General features: G+C 40.7%; 1 protein-coding gene across 1 annotated transcript in view; it reads right to left on the bottom strand.

Moving 5' to 3' along the window:
- Positions 1–19216, bottom strand: part of LOC100155289 (uncharacterized) — an 89564-nt gene that overhangs the window by 49684 nt on the left and 20664 nt on the right. Inside the window, exons 18-22 of the mRNA XM_085004476.1 lie at positions 13778–13979; positions 11152–11335; positions 7552–8499; positions 1747–1817; positions 1310–1403 (exon numbers count right to left, since the gene is read on the bottom strand). Coding sequence (XP_084860602.1) covers positions 1310–1403; positions 1747–1817; positions 7552–8499; positions 11152–11335; positions 13778–13979 — 1499 coding nt within the window. The remainder of the gene's footprint in view (positions 1–1309; positions 1404–1746; positions 1818–7551; positions 8500–11151; positions 11336–13777; positions 13980–19216) is intronic.

Genomic DNA, 19216 nt, shown 5'->3' with positions numbered 1-19216 from the left:
AAAATCAAAATATATTAAATACAAGACAAAGGTTGGTGTTCATAGTATGTTCCTAATAATGCTGAGTTATATTTCTCTACAACTATGTGTTTACAAATACTCCTGTGCGAATGCCTCCTGTGGCTCAGTGGGTTCAGAACCGGGCATGGTATCCATGAGGATGCGGGTTGTTCTACCCCTGGCCCTGCTCGGTGGGTTAAGGAGCCCACGTGACCACAAGCCGTGCTCTAGATCACAGATGCAGGTCAGATCTGGCATTGCGGTGGCTCTGGCGTAAGCCTGCAGATGCAGCTCCGATTCGACCCCTAGCCTGGTAATGTCCCTATGCTGTAGGCATGGCCCTAAAAGGAAAAAAATAATAATAAAAGATTGGTTTTTTTTTTTTAAAAAAAAATACTACTGTAGTAAGGACTTTGACTTTATAAAAGAATTCACTCAGGTATTCAAACATGATCATCTATAACTCCCTGAATGCCGTAAATTATTTCTAGAGCGCGAGAGAGATCGAGAGAGAAGTGTTCTTAACACAGCTACTTTCCACCTGGAGAAAGAACTGGTAACCAGAAGTCTAAGGAGAATGTAAGGCTTCAAAGATATACTTAATGGAACATGTGATGGCGCTAAAAAGAAGATTAAGAGTTTTCATCTCAAATTCTAAGCTCCCAATTGGTGGGTACTGAGAAATATACTATAACCTTTTCCTTATTTATCACATAGTGCTGATCTATTCCCTTGGTATTTATGACACTCTTCCTCCAGAGAACTCAACTGAACTTACACAATGTGACCTGAAGAGGCCCTCCTCTAAGCCTACTTCGTTTCTAAATGACACTAACCCTGGATGTTCAGTCCCCAACTTTTCTATTCTTCTCTTTCTTTCTCTCTTGTCTTTTTTTTTTTTTTTTTTTTAAGCCACTCCTGTGGCATACAGAAGTTCCCAGGCTAGGGGTTGAATCAGAGCTGCTGCTGAGACCTATACCAGAGCCTTGGCAACACTGGACCCTTAACCCACGATGAGCGAGGCCACATCCTCATGGATACTAGTAGGGTTCATAAGCCACTGAGCCACAATGGGAGTGCTTCCACAATCTTTCTAATTAAAATCTTCCTACAAAAATCACTCATTTTATGAATTCAGTTAATGTCTTCTATAAAGAGGAAGTATGCTATTCGTAGCAAAGAGTATCACTATAAATGCCGTAACTGCTTTTTATCAATGAGACTTTTCCTCTTTTCTAAAATATTCTCATATAATATTGGTAACACAATTAAAATTCCTTTTCAGTACGACAGAAAAAAACTGACTTACCGAACTTAGACTCAGCAGGTTTTTCTGAAGCTCTTCAATTGTGCCCGCTTGCATTTTGTTTGTACCTTTTAACTCGGCATTTTCCTTTTCAAGCCTAAAATGTGTATTTCAAAATAATTATTCTCACACATAGATTGTTAAGACAACCACACCAATTGTACACGAACATCCACAGGTTCCATTACATAAATTCTGAAATTTTTGAAAGGTAGATGTTTTGGCCATTTTGTTGTTTTTCTAGTAGGGTTTTGCGGATAATGAGAGAAATTTAGAAATAATGGGGAAAAAACATTTCACAACACCCCAAAACTGAAATTTTTACCTGGCTCCCCAATGATGTCTTATTTGTCATCTTTCCTGATATAATTCTTACACTGTACTGCTTATGTGCTTCATACTTAATCCCTACTTATTCTCTGTGCTGCTTTAAATCTTACTTTTGCATTTGATCCTGCATCTTCTCAGTACATTTCACGGCCTCCATATATCGATCTTGTGCTTCTTGCAACTAAAACAAAGGAAAACAATGTTTTTACCTACTGATAATCTAGTACAGATATATCTGTTTTCTTGTCTTGTTCATCTGCATATTGTTTATGGCTACTTTTTGTGCCACTAGAATAGACAGGAGTTGTTGTAACAGAGACCTTATAGCCCACAAACTTGAAATATTGGCTATCTGGTCCTTTACAAGTTATCAACTTCTCCCCTAGTATTAAACGTAATATTATTAATGCATTAAATTCCATTTTATCAAGTAAATATACACATTTATACGTTGGCAGATTGGGGAAAGAGAATTTCCTTACAGGAAACATTTATGTATAAACACACACACACACACATGCACACACATATCCACACAACACATATGTGTACATACATGTATACACATTCGCACAGTACATGTATAGATACACATGTGTACACATACACACATGGGTAAATGTATAATACATGTGTACATACACACATGTATATGTGCATACATACATGTACCATATCACATATATGTACATATGTATGTATATGTGAATATATACACACACATATATGTACACACACATATGTATGTGTGTATGTATTTTCTTATTGTTTAGGGCCACACTTGTGGCATGTGGTGGTTCCCAGCCTAGGGGTCTCATTAGAGCTATAGCTGCTGCCTAAGACACAGCCACAGCAATGCAGGATCCAAGCCAGGTCTGCGACCAATACCGCAGCTCACGGCAACAACGCCGCATCCTTAACCCACCGAGTGAGGCCAGGGATTGAATCTGCAACCTCATGGTTCCTGGTTGGGTTCGCTTCCAATGTGCCACAGTGGGAACTCCGCATGTACATTATTGTCTTCTAAGCTACACTCAACTACAACATTAAATATCCACACCAGCGAGTCACTGTGGCACTTCTAGTGATGATGACAGCTAACACTGCTTTTGGTGACAACCAGAGATCTCATGGACTAGTTAGAGAGACAGTATCTACTCAGGAGCCAACATGCATGACTCTCAGTTCCAATCCCATCCATTATTAGCCCCATGTCCTGGAGCAAATTACTTAAATTTTCTGTCTCAGTTTCTCTGTCTGTAAAATGGAGATAATAATAGCATCTACCTCACTGGGATATTGGGAAGATTACAATGGGGAATACACATAATGTACTTAGAAGACTGGGTGGCACCTAGCAAGTGCTAAGGGTTTGCCATCAGCATTATTACTCTTGCTATACTGTATGTTCTCAACAATTTAATATTTAGGCACCTAGCATGCCTACGGACATGGTCTCATATACAAGTCACCCTCAAATCAGTCTTCATTTTAGTGAAAGTGGCTGTCGGTGGGGAGCTTGAGGCCCAGAATATATGCCCAGTACTTCAAAACCTTCCATTAATTCCACCAACCAACTAGTACTTTTTTCCACTTATATAGTCATTTGGAACTTACTTCCTCTCTGCACCACTCAGTGGGCAGTGGTCACAGACTACAATGCAGAGAGCACCTCCTGGATTGAGTGATACAAGACTTCCATGACCGTTAGAGGAATCAATCCACTGGCATGGCTATTAGGTCAAAGTTCTGAATTGGTTTATTCCCAGGGACTGTTTATGTCAACCTATTCTACCAAGGACTCAGATGAGAAAATTCAGCTTATGGAGAATGGATATCAGAAAAGCTATTCTTGGAAGTTCCCATTGTGGTGCCATGGAAACAAATCCGACTGGCATCCATGCGCACGTGGGTTTGATCCCTGGCTTCACTCCATGGGTTAGGGATCCACCATTGACCTTGAGCTGTGAGGCAGGTCCAAGACGTGACTCTGATACTGAGTTGCTCTGCTTGTGGTTTAGGCCAGTAGCTGCAGTTCTGATTCGACCCGTAGCCTGGGAACTTCCATACACTATGGGTACAGCCCTAAAAAAACCAAAACACAAAAAAGGAAAAGAAAAGCTATTCTCAGAACTTTACAGTTAGTGAAATGCTATCAATCTGTAAATTCCACTTTCAGCTGCATACTAAAGAAAATTAGATTTTTTTTCATAGTGAGGGCAAAAATGAACATTTAATTGAACAATTCTTCTCTATGAGTTCAAGTACTTTCCATTTTGTATTTAATTGATTAAAATACCATTTAATAAAGGCTTTTTCATACTAATATCTCCACAATGAAATTATGCCTATGATAAAAGTGCTTAAACTTATCCTAGTAATAACACTTAAGCTAAAATATTTTCAGTTTATGCAAGGACTGGTGCCATGCACATAGTTTCATAGTCCCTGTTAGACAAATTTATACTTAGACAAGATTGTCTCTTATGAAAAAAAATTAAACAGAGTAAAAATGATGGGATAAACTGTTCTGCACAGACCAATGACAGGGGACGATGAGAATAGGGTCAATGACAGGAGGAACAGTCAGAGAAAGCTTCGTGCGAAAGGAAGGAGAGACTGGAAGCCCTGTCTGAATAAATGGAGGACTAGGTGACAGGAAAAGAAAGGGAAAAGACAGAAAGGACAGCATGAGGAAAGGCAAAGAAAAGGTGACATCAGCCAGTTAACTCACAGGAGAAAATCCAACAGCAGGGAATAAAACGAGTCAACACAGTGACTTGAAAAGGAATGTTCACAGCAGCATTATTTATAGCCCCAATGTGGAAACAACCCAAAGGCCCATCAGCTGATGAGTGGGTCAATGTTTTGACCATGTAACACTGTACTGTTCCACAATGAACAGACATGGAAGTGCTGATAATGGGCTCTACCATGGAGGAACCTTGAGAACTTTATGTCAAATGAAAAAAGCTAACCACAAGGTCCAAAAGTCCATGTGAGTCCATTTGTATGAAACCCCCAGAACAGGCACAGCTATGGAGACAGGAATTAGCCTGGTGGTTGCCTGGGGCTGAGGGAGATGGGGGCTGTGAGCGACCCCAAAGAGATACAGAGTTTCTTTTTGGGGTGATGGTCCAAAATTGATTGTGGTGAAAGTTGCACAACTCTGAATAAACTAGTAGATACTGAACTACACATCTTAAAGGAGTGGATTATATGACCTATGAAGCATACATATATCAATATGGGTTTTTTTTAATCCAATGGTAGCACCTAGATAATTTCTTAATTCTTTATTTTGGCTACGCAAACTACACAAGATCTAAATATCTCCATGCATTTACAATAGTTAATTTGAAAAGAAAATAAAAGCAACGCCTAACTTCAACCGGTTTGTAGAATGACCTCACTGCACGAGATAACGTGAAATCCAAGAAAGAAATATACACACATTCTATACTCTTTCACAAAAGTGAAGATGAGAAATGACAGTTTTCTGGAACATTCCATTAAACAGTATCCTCTGACTTTTATCTGGCTTGCCTCATCATGGTGATAGAGACATCACCAAAACTTACTGTTTAATAGAAAAAAACAGACTCTCAAGTTCTGTGAGGAATGATGCATCATTCTCTACTTTCCCAAGGGGAAATAGCCTAAGAAAAATTATATAATACAAAACATCAGAATAAAAGTCAGAGTTTAAGAAATAAGCACATTATAAAACAATAAAATGGTAATGAAATAATGGTAACGAAAATAAAAAAAGAAAGCTATCCTTGAAAATTAGTCTCCTGAAACACTTTGTGTTATACATTAACCGTGGACACTCACATTTAACAATCTCAAACATACTTGACTTGTGATTTGTAATTTCTTTTTTAAATCTTATGCCTCATCTTCTAAATTAGCACAATAATGTGACTTGACTTCCAGTGAAGCCTCTGACCTGGACAGCTTTTTTAGGGTATCAGCCAGTAATCATTTTTTAAATTCTTTTTTTTGTTTGTTTGTTTTAGGGTTGCACTCATGGCATATGGACGTTCCCAGGCTAGGGGTCCAATTACAGCTACAGCTGCCAGCCTACAACACAGCCACAGGAACGTGGGATCCTTAATCTACTAAGCAAGGCCAGGGATCGAACCTGCAACCTCACAGTTCCTAGTCAGATTCGCTTGTGCTGTGCCATGACGGGAACTCCCAGCCAGTTCTTGTTGATGTTGTCCCATAACTGCCTAATAAGATACACTACCACTGATTTTATAAATCACCCTATTATTATTTATATTAATAAAAGATAACTCCAACATAGGTAATTCAAAAACTATCCCCACAGACATCAACTCACCTTCTTCCCTTTGCATGTGCACCTTCCAGCTCATGGAATTTGGTGAAAGATTCAGAAGGTGTTACCCTCTTGCCTTATCAACATTAAGTTACTTAGAGGACAGATTCAGCCTTGCCACCCACTCCTCCACCCTCGCCAATGAATTGGCAGAGCTTACCACCTCCTGAAATCTCATAAAGAAATGGATGTGAAAAAGAAACAGAATAAGGGCATCCTCTTGCTGCCCAGCAGGTTAAGGATCCAGTGTTGTCACGGCAATGGTTTGGGGCTGTGGTGTGGGTTCCATTCCTGGCCCTGGAACTTCCACATGCCCTAGGCACAGCCCACCACCCCGACCTCCCAAAAAAGAAAGAAAGAAATAGGAAAAAATAGGTGTATAGGTCGAATGAGTAACGGTAAATTCCACTCTGTGTAACATCTTCCTTCCTTTTTCTTAGAGGCTCCAACTACCTTCCGATTTCCCACTGTAAATCAACTCTACCTCACTATAATTAAAAATGAAACCAAACCCAAACAGAGTTCCTCACACATTCAATCCCATGCTCAAGTCCTTCCAGCGGATTCCTCACTCAGAATAAAAACGAGGCCATGCCCATGGCCTCCAGGGCCCTTGATAACCTGGCCTCCACCTGCCTCCCTGACCGCAGCCCCTGCTGCCCTCCCCCCCACCCACTCCACGAAGGCTCCTCATGAATCCTGCCACCTCGCATTAGGCTGAAAATGGGACTCCAATGCCAAACTAATCAATCAGAGAGCTACAGTTCAATCTGGGTTGGACAAACTCATATCAAATAAGAGCAGCTCAGGCGTGAAATGAGAATGAGGAACCAGTCACTCGTAAGAATGGCCAAAGTAAATTATAAGTAGCAGTGGGAAGATTAAGTCAAATGCAGGTCTGCCAAAACTCACCCCATGGGTGCCAGATTATGGTTTGATGAAAAGGAGATGCCTTTAAAGAGTTGAGACGCCATAAGAATACATGATTTGAGATTGAAATATTTCCAAACTTACATCAAATGGACATGAATAACAATAACACTGTACCAATGAGAAAGGTCTGAAAAGCTACTGAAGGAAAAGAACTATGAGACACAGCACTCATACATGAGTCCCTCTGGGAAATCTTGATGGGCTGGCAAGGTCATCCACACAACCGAATCTTAATATCAAAGTACTCATCTGAGGTATGAGCATTTCACTTATCTTCTCCATCATGCTCTCACAATGTGGTGACACAGAGACAGAAATTATCGTCTTGGCACCGTAACAGTACATCGTTAACAAACGTCTATATCTACGAACAATTTATAACATCATCTCTTACAACTGCATAGGTGACACAATGTCTTGACCCAAAGCCAAGCACCTCTCAGGTCTAATTTTTGTTTGCTGATTACAAAGGAGGCTTTCAGGCTGACTGATAGCATATACATATACATATAGATATACAGACATATAGATATCAGTTTTGACATTCAACTAGATTCCGTTGTGGTCACCGTAAATGTTACTCTGAACTTCCCTTCAGCAAGTCTGAGAATCCCTTCTCTTTCTGGATACTTACTGCTCTCTGTGTTTTCACATTTTTAGCCCGAGACAGCTTCTCCTTGAGAAGATGAAGCTCATTGGTTAACTTCTTAAGGCTTTCCTCCAGCATCAGACTTTCCTTTTCCCTTTGGTCTTGAAAGGTCTTCAGGATATCCTGAAACCGTTCTTGGCTATCCATTACCATCTTCTCTTTGCTCTCGATTTTGTTTTTTGCATCATCCAGCTGTTCTTGCAGCAACAGGTTTACACTCTCTAGTTGGGCTAATCTCTCCTCCAAGCGCTCCTGCTTGCCCATGTATTCCTTCACTTTGCCTTGTTCACGTCGACACAGGTCTTCACTTTCCTTCTTCTGACACTGTGCTTGGCTCAGTTCTCTCTCTACCTGCTCTAACAGCAAAGAGTTTTCTCTGAGAGCATCTCTCGTGTGATGCATCTCAATGTCTAGGCTACTGAATTTACGCTGGGTTTCAGACAATTGCTGCAAAAGTAGCTTGTTGTGATCTTTCAGGTTAGACATCTCCAAATTCATTTTGTCCTGTAAGCATAGCCACTCACCTCTTGCTCTCTGAAAGGTGAGTTCCAGGTCTCTTTTTGCTGTCTGACTTTGCTCATGATCACTCATGGCAGTAGTCAGCTTGGAACAATATAACGCAACATCTGTTTCCAGGCTTTCTGTCTTTTTTTCTTCCTTCTTCAGTTTAGACTTCAGCCTTGTATTCTCAGCTGTCAGATCATGAAGCTGTCCACTGTATGTCTGTGTCAATTTTTCCTCATTAAGTTTTATTGCCTTTTGAAGTTCATCATTCTTTTGTTTTACAATTTCAATGTCCTCTAAATATTTCCTTTCCTTTTCCAGGTTCTCATTTTTTATTGTGTCTATTTCTCGTTTTAACGTGGCAATCTCATCCTGTATCATGAGATTTTCATGTAACAGATCTGTTGCTTTTTCGTGACTATCAGAAACCTAAGTAAAAGCAAAGGAGATTTTTAGCCTGTACGCAATAAACTGACCCATGCTTTCCTCTGAAATGAAACACTAGTCTATGTGTTTATACAATGAGAAGACTGCAGTGAGTGGAAACCCAAATGGACAGAAATAAAGCTTGGATACATCTCTCAGACTTTCCACAAGCAGGAATCCCTTGAAGTTCAAAAACTGAATGGAAGATAAGGAATCCATGAAAAGGAAAAAGGAAACCAAACCACAAGAGAATTTTTAAAATGCTCAGGATTAGAAAGGACTTTCTCCGAATTACAAGAAGCCCAGAAGGCATCTAATAAAAAAGGAATGAATCTAACTCCACTTACGCATGGCTTCTGCTGTCTAATGTGTCCAGCCACCCCACAGGAAGAGCCTTTTCTCTGTACATGCACTGAACAGACCGAATTTCCTAAAATGTTTTCTTCTCTCCAGAGAATAATAGTTCATAAATATTTAAACTTCCTAACATGTTTTACAGTCAGTTACAAGAATTACACCTACTGATAACTGACAAAGCTAGCCACTGTACTAAGCACTTCTACAAACATCGATTCCCTCTCTAGGACATTTCTAGGATGAAGAGATTAAAAACATAAGCAAGGTCTTCTGTTTCTACTATGAATCGGCTTACACGAAACCACAAGTACTTCTGGAGTATGATACATAGAAACCCAAAATAAGCTTGAGGTTTCACTCTTGGTGAATACACTAACGGTAAATCAGGTCAAACGCATAGAGCTCTTCTTAGAAAATCATGAGAGTATTTGCTGCTGCAATAACTTTTATTTCCTCTTATTAATGTTAGAATATTAATCAGTGGGAAATAGGTGGGACATTCGATTGAACTCTTTTACTAAAAATAAGATACTTCTCCATAAATACATTGTAACTAAGCATATACTGCGGCATATCTATCACTATTCTCAAAAGTTCCTTGCACTGAAACAGGATACCACATGGAGCAAAGTGGTAAGTTTCTCACAAGGAGAAGGATGACATCCAACACAGGGTCTCTGAACTGGCCCTCCGCTTCCTCCCTGCCATCGGTGGAAGGGATGATGTCCCGGTTAATCTATCGAGGAAGTAAAATCACGGGCGAAACCAAGAATATCTATTATGACTACTAGTAGCTTTGCAATTATGGAGAGTTCATCAATTCCTATGGAAAACATTAAAGGCCTCTCCTTGGATGAGGCCATTGTGAATGTCACGACATGACTGCTGCAGACAATGGGGATCGGAACTAAAAGGGTTACTTTAGGAGTTCCCGCTATGTCTCAGTGGGTTACGAATCAGACTCAAGTAGCAGCTCAAGTCACCATGGAGGTACGGGTTTGATCCCCAGCCAGGGGCGGTGAGTTCAAGGATTTGGTGCTGCCGCAGTGGCAGTGCACTCAATCCCTGGCCCAGAAACTTCCATGTGCCTTGGGTGCAGCCATAAAAGTTACCAAAAAATGTTACTTTACCCAAAGGGCCAGAAATGCCACCTGCCCCCACAAATATACTTATATAAGCTCTAAAAATGCTGTACAGCTTCTGGGATACACAGTGCTGGTTTTTAAAATATATACATACAGAAGTACATACGCACACATTTTGGCTTCTACAACCTGGCGACACATTTCTTTAGGTTTTTGGTCTCATACCTTTTAAAAGGAGTCAAAAGCTTAAGGGCAGAAACTGAAGGAAGAAAATGTTGAAAGGAAGTGGCCTTCTTTAAGCACAAAGATAGTTATCCCACATGAACCATTCAAATTTTAAATTAAATGATAGCTGAATTAATCAGAGCAAAAATACAGGCAGGTAAGTTGTTGTGAAAGAAAATTCCTTTACACACCGTTCACTCCATCATAGACTAAAGGCACCGTATTTTAATTTAGCCTGTATTTTCACATAAAAACTCAAAATTGGAATTCCCTGGTGGCTGAGCCAGTTAAAGATCCAGGGTTGTCACTGTTGTGGCTCGGGTCACTGCTGCTGTGTGGGTTCAATCCCTGACCCAGAAACTTCTGCATGCTCTGGGCCAAACAGAGCTAAACAAACAAACAAAAAGCCAAAATGAAGCCCTGGATTTGAAGTAAGAACATGATTTGGTGGAGTTCCCACTGTGACTCAATGGGATCAGCGGCATCACTGCATGGCTTTGGTCTGGTCTGGTTTGGTCTCCGGCAAATGCGGCTTGGAGTTGCCTGGGAATTCCATATGCTGCTGGGCGGCCAAGAAAGAAAAAAAAAGAAAAGCAAAGGACAAAGTAGATCTATGCCCATGAGTGGGATTGCTGGGTCATATGATTGTTCTATGTACAGTTTTCTAAGGTCCCTACATACTGTTCTCCATAGTGGTTGTACCAGCTTAGAATATTACTTTGTTGAATGGACCCAAAATGCCAATCATTACTTTCATGAGGAAGCTCAATTTACCTAGCATTCCTCCATTCATAAAATATATACAGGGCTCTTAGAAGCCAAGAAGTGCAAGTGAATAATTTAGCTGTAAATGGCAGGGTTCATGTTTAGGAGGAGATGACATTTTATTTGTTTCAGACCTACATGATACATATTAAATCAAAGGGATATGAGAAATAATACTGGTGAAATGGTGTCAGAATGAACATTTCACCAAGGATTAATTTACCTGGTTCAGCCTGTCTCTCACAGCCTTCAATTCCCCTTGTAGTCCTTCGACAGTGAGTTCAAGTTGCTGTTTCAATTCAGTTTCTTTACTACATTGCTCTTCTTCTCTTCTTAACTGCTCTCTAATTTCTTCAGATAACATATCTGCCTTTTTTCTTTGCTCTTCTTCTTGTTTTAAGGATAATCTGTGGATAAATATGCTTACCTTAAAATGTGTCTTGTTAGAGAAAAAGTTCATTCAATGATCTGGCTCTTCACACAGTGTAATATCCCAATGATATGTCTGTCTCTGTTCTCCAATTATTTTTCACTTCTAGGTCTCATGGTTTTAATTTTTAAATTTTTTATTATAGTTAATTGAGAATGTTCTATTTCTCCTTACAGCAAAGTGACCCAGACATACATGTATATACATTCTTTTTCTCCTATTCTCTTTCAAAACGTTCTATCACAAGTGAGTGGATACAGTTCCATGTGCTACATACACAGCAGGTGGGTCTTCTAGTGTTAATTTGTCACTTTGGTTTCTTCACAGAGATAGTAATACTTAAAAGATAGCAATGAGTGAGTTTCTGTCATGGCTCTGCAGAAATGAATCTGACTAGTATCCATGAGGATGCAGGTTCGGTAGCTGGCCTTGCTTGGTGGGTTAAGGATCCCACATTGCCATGAGCTCTGGAGTAGGTCAAACATGCAGCTCGGATCTGGCATTGCTGTGGCTGTGGTGACGGCCAGGGGCTACCAATCTATTTTGACCCCCAGCCTTGGGAACCTCCTTATGCCATGGGTAGACACTAAGAAGAAACAAAAAAGCAATCAAAGAAAAACACTTTGCTACTTAGTAAGTTTTAATCAGTAGTAACCAGTGAATAGTGCCAGAAGTTGAAATTTAAAATTATTCAGGAAAATTAGAGGTGAAAACTACCCTTTGTTCCCACTCAGTCATAATGACTCTCCATTAGAAGAGAGAATGCAGTTACTAACTAAAAGAAGCTGTTGTTTAGAAACAAGTTTATAAGTTCACTAGAAATGACCGTGCAGCTTCCTGAACTATTCCGTGTACCCCCAAATGATTTATAGCGCAAGATAACATCTGTAGATGTCTTTTGCATCTACAAGTCCCCACATCTATAGTGCACGATATCATCTGTAGACATCTTATAGAGAACATCTATCTGGGGATTACTACAATCAAACTAAGCTAAGGAGTCTAATATCTATGGCCGTATTATTTGTTTTTCTTTTGGGCCCACACTTGTAGCATGTGGAAGTTCCTAGCCCCATACCATACATCACAGCTGGGGCAATGCCAGGTCTTTACCTCACCAGACCAGGCCAGGGATCAAAATCTCACTGCCACAGAAACAATGCCAGATCGTGATCCTGCTGTGCCACAGCAGGAACTCCCTGCCCTGTGCTTTTTATGATTTTTTTCTTTTGAGACACTTTCAACTTACCATGTTAAAAATAATCTATTTAATGAATCATTTTAAACCCTCTTCCAAACAAGACACGATCCATATTAATTGAACAATAAAGAAAAATATGTGCTTTCAGCATAGACCACAGAAGTAATTTCATCTTTGTGTGAGAAATATGTCGACTAATACTCACTTTCCATTTTACTTTTCATCTATCCACATCCACACAGATGTTAAGAAGAAAACTGCAAAGTATTTTAAAAGCTTCTGTCTTGAGAAGAATGGTCATTTCATATGCCTATGGGTGGAAACCTAATGTAATATAATCTTCTCTGAGAACAATTCAGAAATATGGATCGAGGAGTTCCCACTGTGGCAGAGGGGTTAAGGACCTGGCTTGTCTCCATGTCATTGCCAGTTTGATGTCTGGCTCCAGAACATCCATATGCCAAGAGTGCAACCAGAAAAAGAAAAAACAAACAAAAAAATGACAACAGAACTATGGATTCAAGAATTTTTTTAAAAGTTCTTTTACTTTATCCAAATAATACGAGATTAAAGAATTTTTTCCAGAGATCCTGTCATGGTGCAGTGGAAATGAATCCCACTGGGAATCATGTGCTTGTGGGTTTGATCACTGGCCTCGCTCAGTGGGTTAAGGATCCGGCATTGCCATGAGCTCTGGTGTAGGTCGCAGATGCAGCTGGGATCTGGCATGGTTCTGGCTCTGGAGCAGGCCGGCAGCAACAGATCCCAGTAGACCCCTAGCCTGGGACCCTCCATATGCCACGGGTGTGGCCCTAAAAGGTCAAAAGACAAAAGAAAAAAAGAATTTTTTCAAATTAAATAATTAAAAATGACATAAATTCATAGAAAAGGTGTTGCTTGTATCATTAAATACAATACAGAAAAATGAAAAACAACCAAAATTCAATCTGATAAACAAGCAACAAGGTTTTCATAAAGTGGAGGTAGGTACGGTCATGAAAATGACTATATGGAATGATATACATTAAATTATTAGAGGTTTTCACTGTTAAGAACTTGCTAATTTATCTTTAGGAACTCACGGTCCACAATACTAATGACGATTTTCCCCTCTAAAATCCTAGAAGGTAAGATAGCACTTATAAAACATCTCTTCTATAACTGCATCATGAAAACAGTTCAAATGTCTTTAAATAGTAAAACCAAGATGCTCAGTACCTCAAGCTGCAGAGCTCTCCTTGCCACTCTGCCATTTGATGCTCTAACTGGGACTTCACTTCTTTTGTTTCTGATAGCTCCTTTTGTAGGCCACTGATCGTACTTTCCATGTTTTTAACTTTTGCTTTAAGGAGTTCACATTGGCTCTTTTCAAGTTCTAGTGATCTTCTGTATGAAAGAACTGCACCTAAGCTAAGAGAACCTGCATTCGGGAGAAAAGAAAAACAGAAACAAAACACATGAGCAATTCTTGTGGATAAAGGGTGGGGTGCTTTGTACAGTCACTCATCCATAACATGAGACAATACATATTGGATATCTATAATGTGGAAGCATGCGAATAAGCTCTGCAGATAAAACACACAAGACCCCTGGCTCTTGTTCAGCTTCAAGTCTAGTAGAAGAGAGAGACAAACAAAGAAAAACTCAGAGAGGTACTATAAGACAAGAGAGGTCCATGATCAATAACGTAACTGGATGTAGACTGGGTCCAGGGAAGATTCCCCAAGGAGGAGATGACCACACTGAGAAATGAAGGCTGAGCCAGAAGCACGGAGCAAAGAAGGAAGAAGAACACTGTAGACAGTGCACAGCCTGTGCCCACGTCCTCCTGCCATCTGCTCCTCACCAAGACAGAGGAACATGTGCAAGATTCCCTTCCTACCTGAAACAAGCAAAAGGAACACAAACAGAATACATAACAAATGCTTTTCCAGACCAGGGGCTTCAGGCAAGGAAGGACAATGTTCCCTGAAAACACACGAGGTTAGCCTGAAGCAACACCCCAGCTCACTGCCTTGAGAGAATGTCCAGGCCCCAACACAGGCAGAAGGAGCTGACCTGGAGGCCACCAGGCTCCCTGAGTTGACGTGATGACACTGAGAGTCTGGTGGAACCAAAGCAGACAGCACAGGTCAGAACATGAGAAGAGGGAGTTCCCCAGTGGTGCAGTGGGTTAAGGATCCCCTGTTCTCACTGTAGTGACTTTGGTTGCTGTGGATGTGTGGGTTTGATCCCTGGCCTGGGAACTCCCATATGCCACCAGCAGGGCCAAAAACAAATGAATTAAAAAAAATAAATAACTGAATTTTCATAAAACTCATGAAGCAAAAATTGAGAGAACTGCACAGAGAAACAAATACACAATTATATTCTGAGATGGCACTAGCCCTCCCTCAATAAAGTTGACAGGCTGCAAAGCAGCAGGGATATGATAGACCTGAACACCAATATTCTTCTCGAGTAGCCAGAGAACACTTACCAGAAGAGACTATATTCTGGGTCATAAAATACAGCTTAATAAAAGGAGCAAGCCAAAAAGATCTAAGTCATACCGAGTGTGTTCCCTGATGACAAAGCAATGAAACTGGAAATGAAGAATGACAATACCTCTGGAAAACACTCAAATATTTGGAATCTAAATAACCCTTGAGTCAAAGGAGTAATGAGAAGAGGAATTAGAACTCATTTTGAGTGGAACTGAAAGTGAAAACACGTTATCCCACGATCGATGGGATGCTGCTTACATCCAGGGAAATTTATAGCATTGAATGTCTGGTTCAGAAAAGAAGAAAGGTCTCAAATCAGTGACCTTGGCTTGCTCCATAAGAAACCAGCAAAAGAGCACATTAAACTCCAAGAAATCACAAGAAAGGAAAAAAGAAACATCAAAGGCAAAACTCAATGAGAAAGAGGACAAATAACACAATGTGGAAAACTCAGTGAAAACAAATGTTTCCAGGGGATCCCTACGAGGGATAGACCTCTAGCCAGGCCGGTAAGGAAACAACGAGAGAAAGGACAAACTACCAGTTTCCAAAAGGAGTAATGTGATCTTGCTACAGTGTCTACCCATATGAACAGGATGACAGAGTAATATCATAAACCTTAGGGCAACAAATTGGACAACTCAGATGAGATGGGTAAGTTCCTTGAAAGAGAAAAATTACCAAAGCGCAATGCAGAAAGAACAAGTAAGCCAAATAGCCCTCTATCTGAAAAAGGAACGAGAGCCCCAGGGAAAGACCTTCCCACAAAGGAAAATTCTAGGCCCAGATGGCTACGCTGGTGAAATCTACCAAATGCTTTTGGGAGAAATAATACCAATTCCACACAAATTCTCCTCAAACAAGGAAGATGCCTCACAGTGCTCCACTCATTCTGTGAAATTAGCATTATCCTCAAACCAGAACCAGTAAACGGTATTCCAAGAAAGCTATGTCATGAAAACGGGGGTAAAAATTCTAAATAGGACATCAGCCAATTAAAGCCAAAAATACCTTCAAGGGATAATCTGTCCAAATGGGGTCTATCCCAAGAATGCAGAACGCAGGGCTGTTTCGCTCTTTCAAAATCAACTTAGGTCAATCCCCATATTAACAAACTAAAAAGAAACACCATACGATCCTGTCGGTAGATAAAAAGATGCACTTGACAAAACTCCACATCGTCCTGAGAAAACCTGCCAGCACACCAGGAATACAAGGGAACTTCTCCGAGATGATGGAGACCTATGATTAAACCCGCAGCCAACACTGTATCTAATGAGGAGAAACGGAATGCTCCTCCCAGAATACAGGGACTAAGACAGGAACAGCTTCTTCTGCTCCTCTTCAGCACAATACCAGAGGTTCCAGCCAGTGCCATGGTCAAAGTCAAGCAACAGAAGGCATCGGAGGGGCAATGAAGAAGTGAAACTGGCTGCGAATCAGCAGGCAGCATGGTTTCCTAATAGGAGTTAGCGAACTCCGCCTTGTGGGTCAGGCTGCTTGCTTTGGTGAAGTTCTCCCAAAACACAGACACTTCCATAAATGTCTGTGCTGTCTGTGCTACTACACTCACAGCACAACTTCATGGGCTGGTTAGCTGGACAGAGAAGGTGCTGGCTGGCTGCAAGTCTTGAAGATGAACTGTCTTCAGTAAGAGAGTAGTTTAGGAATGAAGAAGCTTCCCAACCTTTGGTCACACCGAAAATCTGAGAGAATCTACCAAAAATCCACAAGACCTACTAAATGAGCTTGGTAAGGTTGGAAGACACAGAATCAATATACCAAATCCAACCATATTTCTATCATCAGAATAAACCCTCAGAAATTAACATTTAAAATATACTAGTTACAACTGCCCTGAAAAAGAAGAAATACAGGTAACCACATAAAAGACGGAGACATCGATACACTGAAAACTCCAAAATATTACGGAGAAATTCAAGGAAGATCTGCAGGAATGGAGAAATGGTCTTTCTCCAAGGCTTGAAAACTCACTATTGTTAAGAAGTCAGTTCTCCCCCAAAGAAATCGGTAGATGCAACATGATCCAGAACTCATTTGCAGAAGACTAGCAGATTTTTCTTAAAGAAAGAGACAAGCTGATTCTAAAGTTCCCCTGGAAAGAAGGGTCTAAAATGGGTACAAGAGGAAGCCAGAGGATTGACTGTGGCCTTTAACCACACAGCAAAGAGAAGCAGCAGCTGGACTGTAAGCGAGGGGCCAACATGACAAGACCTAATTTTCTAAAAAAATACCTAATAATGGTGGTTACCGTGAACACCAAGGTTCCAGGAGGGGGAAATGCAGGGCAGCAAGTCCTGAGGTTACGTCAGCATTCTCGGAGGCCAGTGATCAACTGACCTTGGGTGAAGGCACAGGCGAGAAGCCAAGTCAACAGAAAAACACAGTGAGTGGGAATTATCACTGCCCTTTGGCTGAGAGCATATAATAACTCATTATACTTTCATAGAAATCCTTTGTCTCACACTTGAACAGCACAGTAACATATCCATGCAGTACTAGACAAACACCCCAAACATTCATTCACAAATTCATCCACCAAATATCGAGGAACAAAATGAAAAGCAAAAATACAGGACACGATTCAATACTAGTTTCAGCGGAAACGCATCCACCTAGTATCCCTGAAGATGCGGGTTCGATTCCTGTCTTCGCTCAGTGGGTTGGGGATCAGGCGTTGCTGTGAGCTATGCTGTAGGTCGCAGACATGGCTCAGAACCCACATAGCTGTGGCTGTGGCATAGGCGGCTGTAGTAGTTCTGATTTGACCCCTAGCATGGGGACATCCTTGTGCTGCAGGTTGGCCCTAAGAAGCAAAAACCAACCAACCAAACAAAAAACCAGGACAAGCAGACAAAGTCACAACATCCTCTGTTTGCATCATAATTGCACTGTTTTATGTTTCAACTGAAATCATGGTTTAAAGATTATTTTTTTCTAGTACAGTTGATTTAAATTGCTGTCAATTTCTGCTGTACAGCAAAGATAAGTGCACCTTTTTAATAGCACATGAAATGTCAACAGCAAAATTATTCTTGGTTTCCAAAAATTGTTATGTCTACGCTTTTCTCAGTTTCTTATGCTGAAATGTGTTCCTCTATTGCTCTGACAAATTTCTTTTCATGTTTTCAGACTCAGGTTGCTTTGAGAAGGCCTCCTTGATTATGGCCATCTTTCCCCAGATAAATAGGTATCTCTTCCCCTGGAGCTACCTTAGCGTTTTATCGATTTTTTGTAGTCAATTTCTCCACCTGAACTGGAAATCATTTTTTACATGTCTCTTATCTTTCAGACTGTGGAGGACAAGTTCTTTTTGGTGGTGGTTGTTTTTGTTTGGTTTGGTTTTTTGGCTGCACCCACAGTATTTGGAAGTTTCTGAGCCAGGGATCAAATTTGAGCCATAGCGCAGCTCTACCTATCCCGCAAGCCCAGATCCATTAACTGACTGACAGCCAACGGCTGAACACACACTGCCCAAAACCTGAGCAGCTGCAGTCAGATTGTTAACCCACTGTGCTGTAGTGGGAAATCCAGGACCTGCTTTTAAACATCACCTTTGTATAAACAGTCTCTATTTCTTTTACTCAATAACTGTCTATTGAGTCCCTGCTCAATAGTGGGCATAAAAAGAAGAAGAATATAGATAAAAGGTGTCAGAGATGGCTTTCTAGCAATAATGCCTGAAGTCAGTCCACAGTGAGGTCAGTCAGATTCAAAGGAACAGAGGGCAGGAAATGGAGAGGGCAGGCAAGGCTATTCTGAGGCAGGAAGAGAAGAATGCAGTCAGGTGAACATTTGTCTACACTACAGGAAGAGGTGAGGAAGGTCTCAACAGCTGTTCAGATGACAGGAGCAAAGGACAGCCAGAAAAGGCTGGAGATAGAGAGTCAGGCAAAAGTCCGGATATGAATACCTTTTACGTCATTGTAAGATGCCTGGACATTCATTTGCTTTCTAGAGTGGTTCACGGTCCTACATGCACCTGAGACAGATCACTCTAAGTGTCATGGGAAGGATGCATTTGAAGGGCACACAAATAAATGGAGGGATATGAGTCTGAAGGCTTTAATAAGCAAAAAGGCTGGTTCAGGCTCAAACTGACATGTTTCCAGAAATACTTCGCATCCAAAATGATCGGGGGAGAGCGTGT

The sequence above is a fragment of the Sus scrofa genome, chromosome 17 (assembly GCF_054392235.1).
Source record: "Sus scrofa isolate SSC_HxYL_T2T_F1_AM1 chromosome 17, Sscrofa_HxYL_maternal_Yorkshire_Landrace_v2.0, whole genome shotgun sequence".
Taxonomy (NCBI): domain Eukaryota; kingdom Metazoa; phylum Chordata; class Mammalia; order Artiodactyla; family Suidae; genus Sus; species Sus scrofa.
This window is presented reverse-complemented; position numbering and strand designations above follow the sequence as displayed.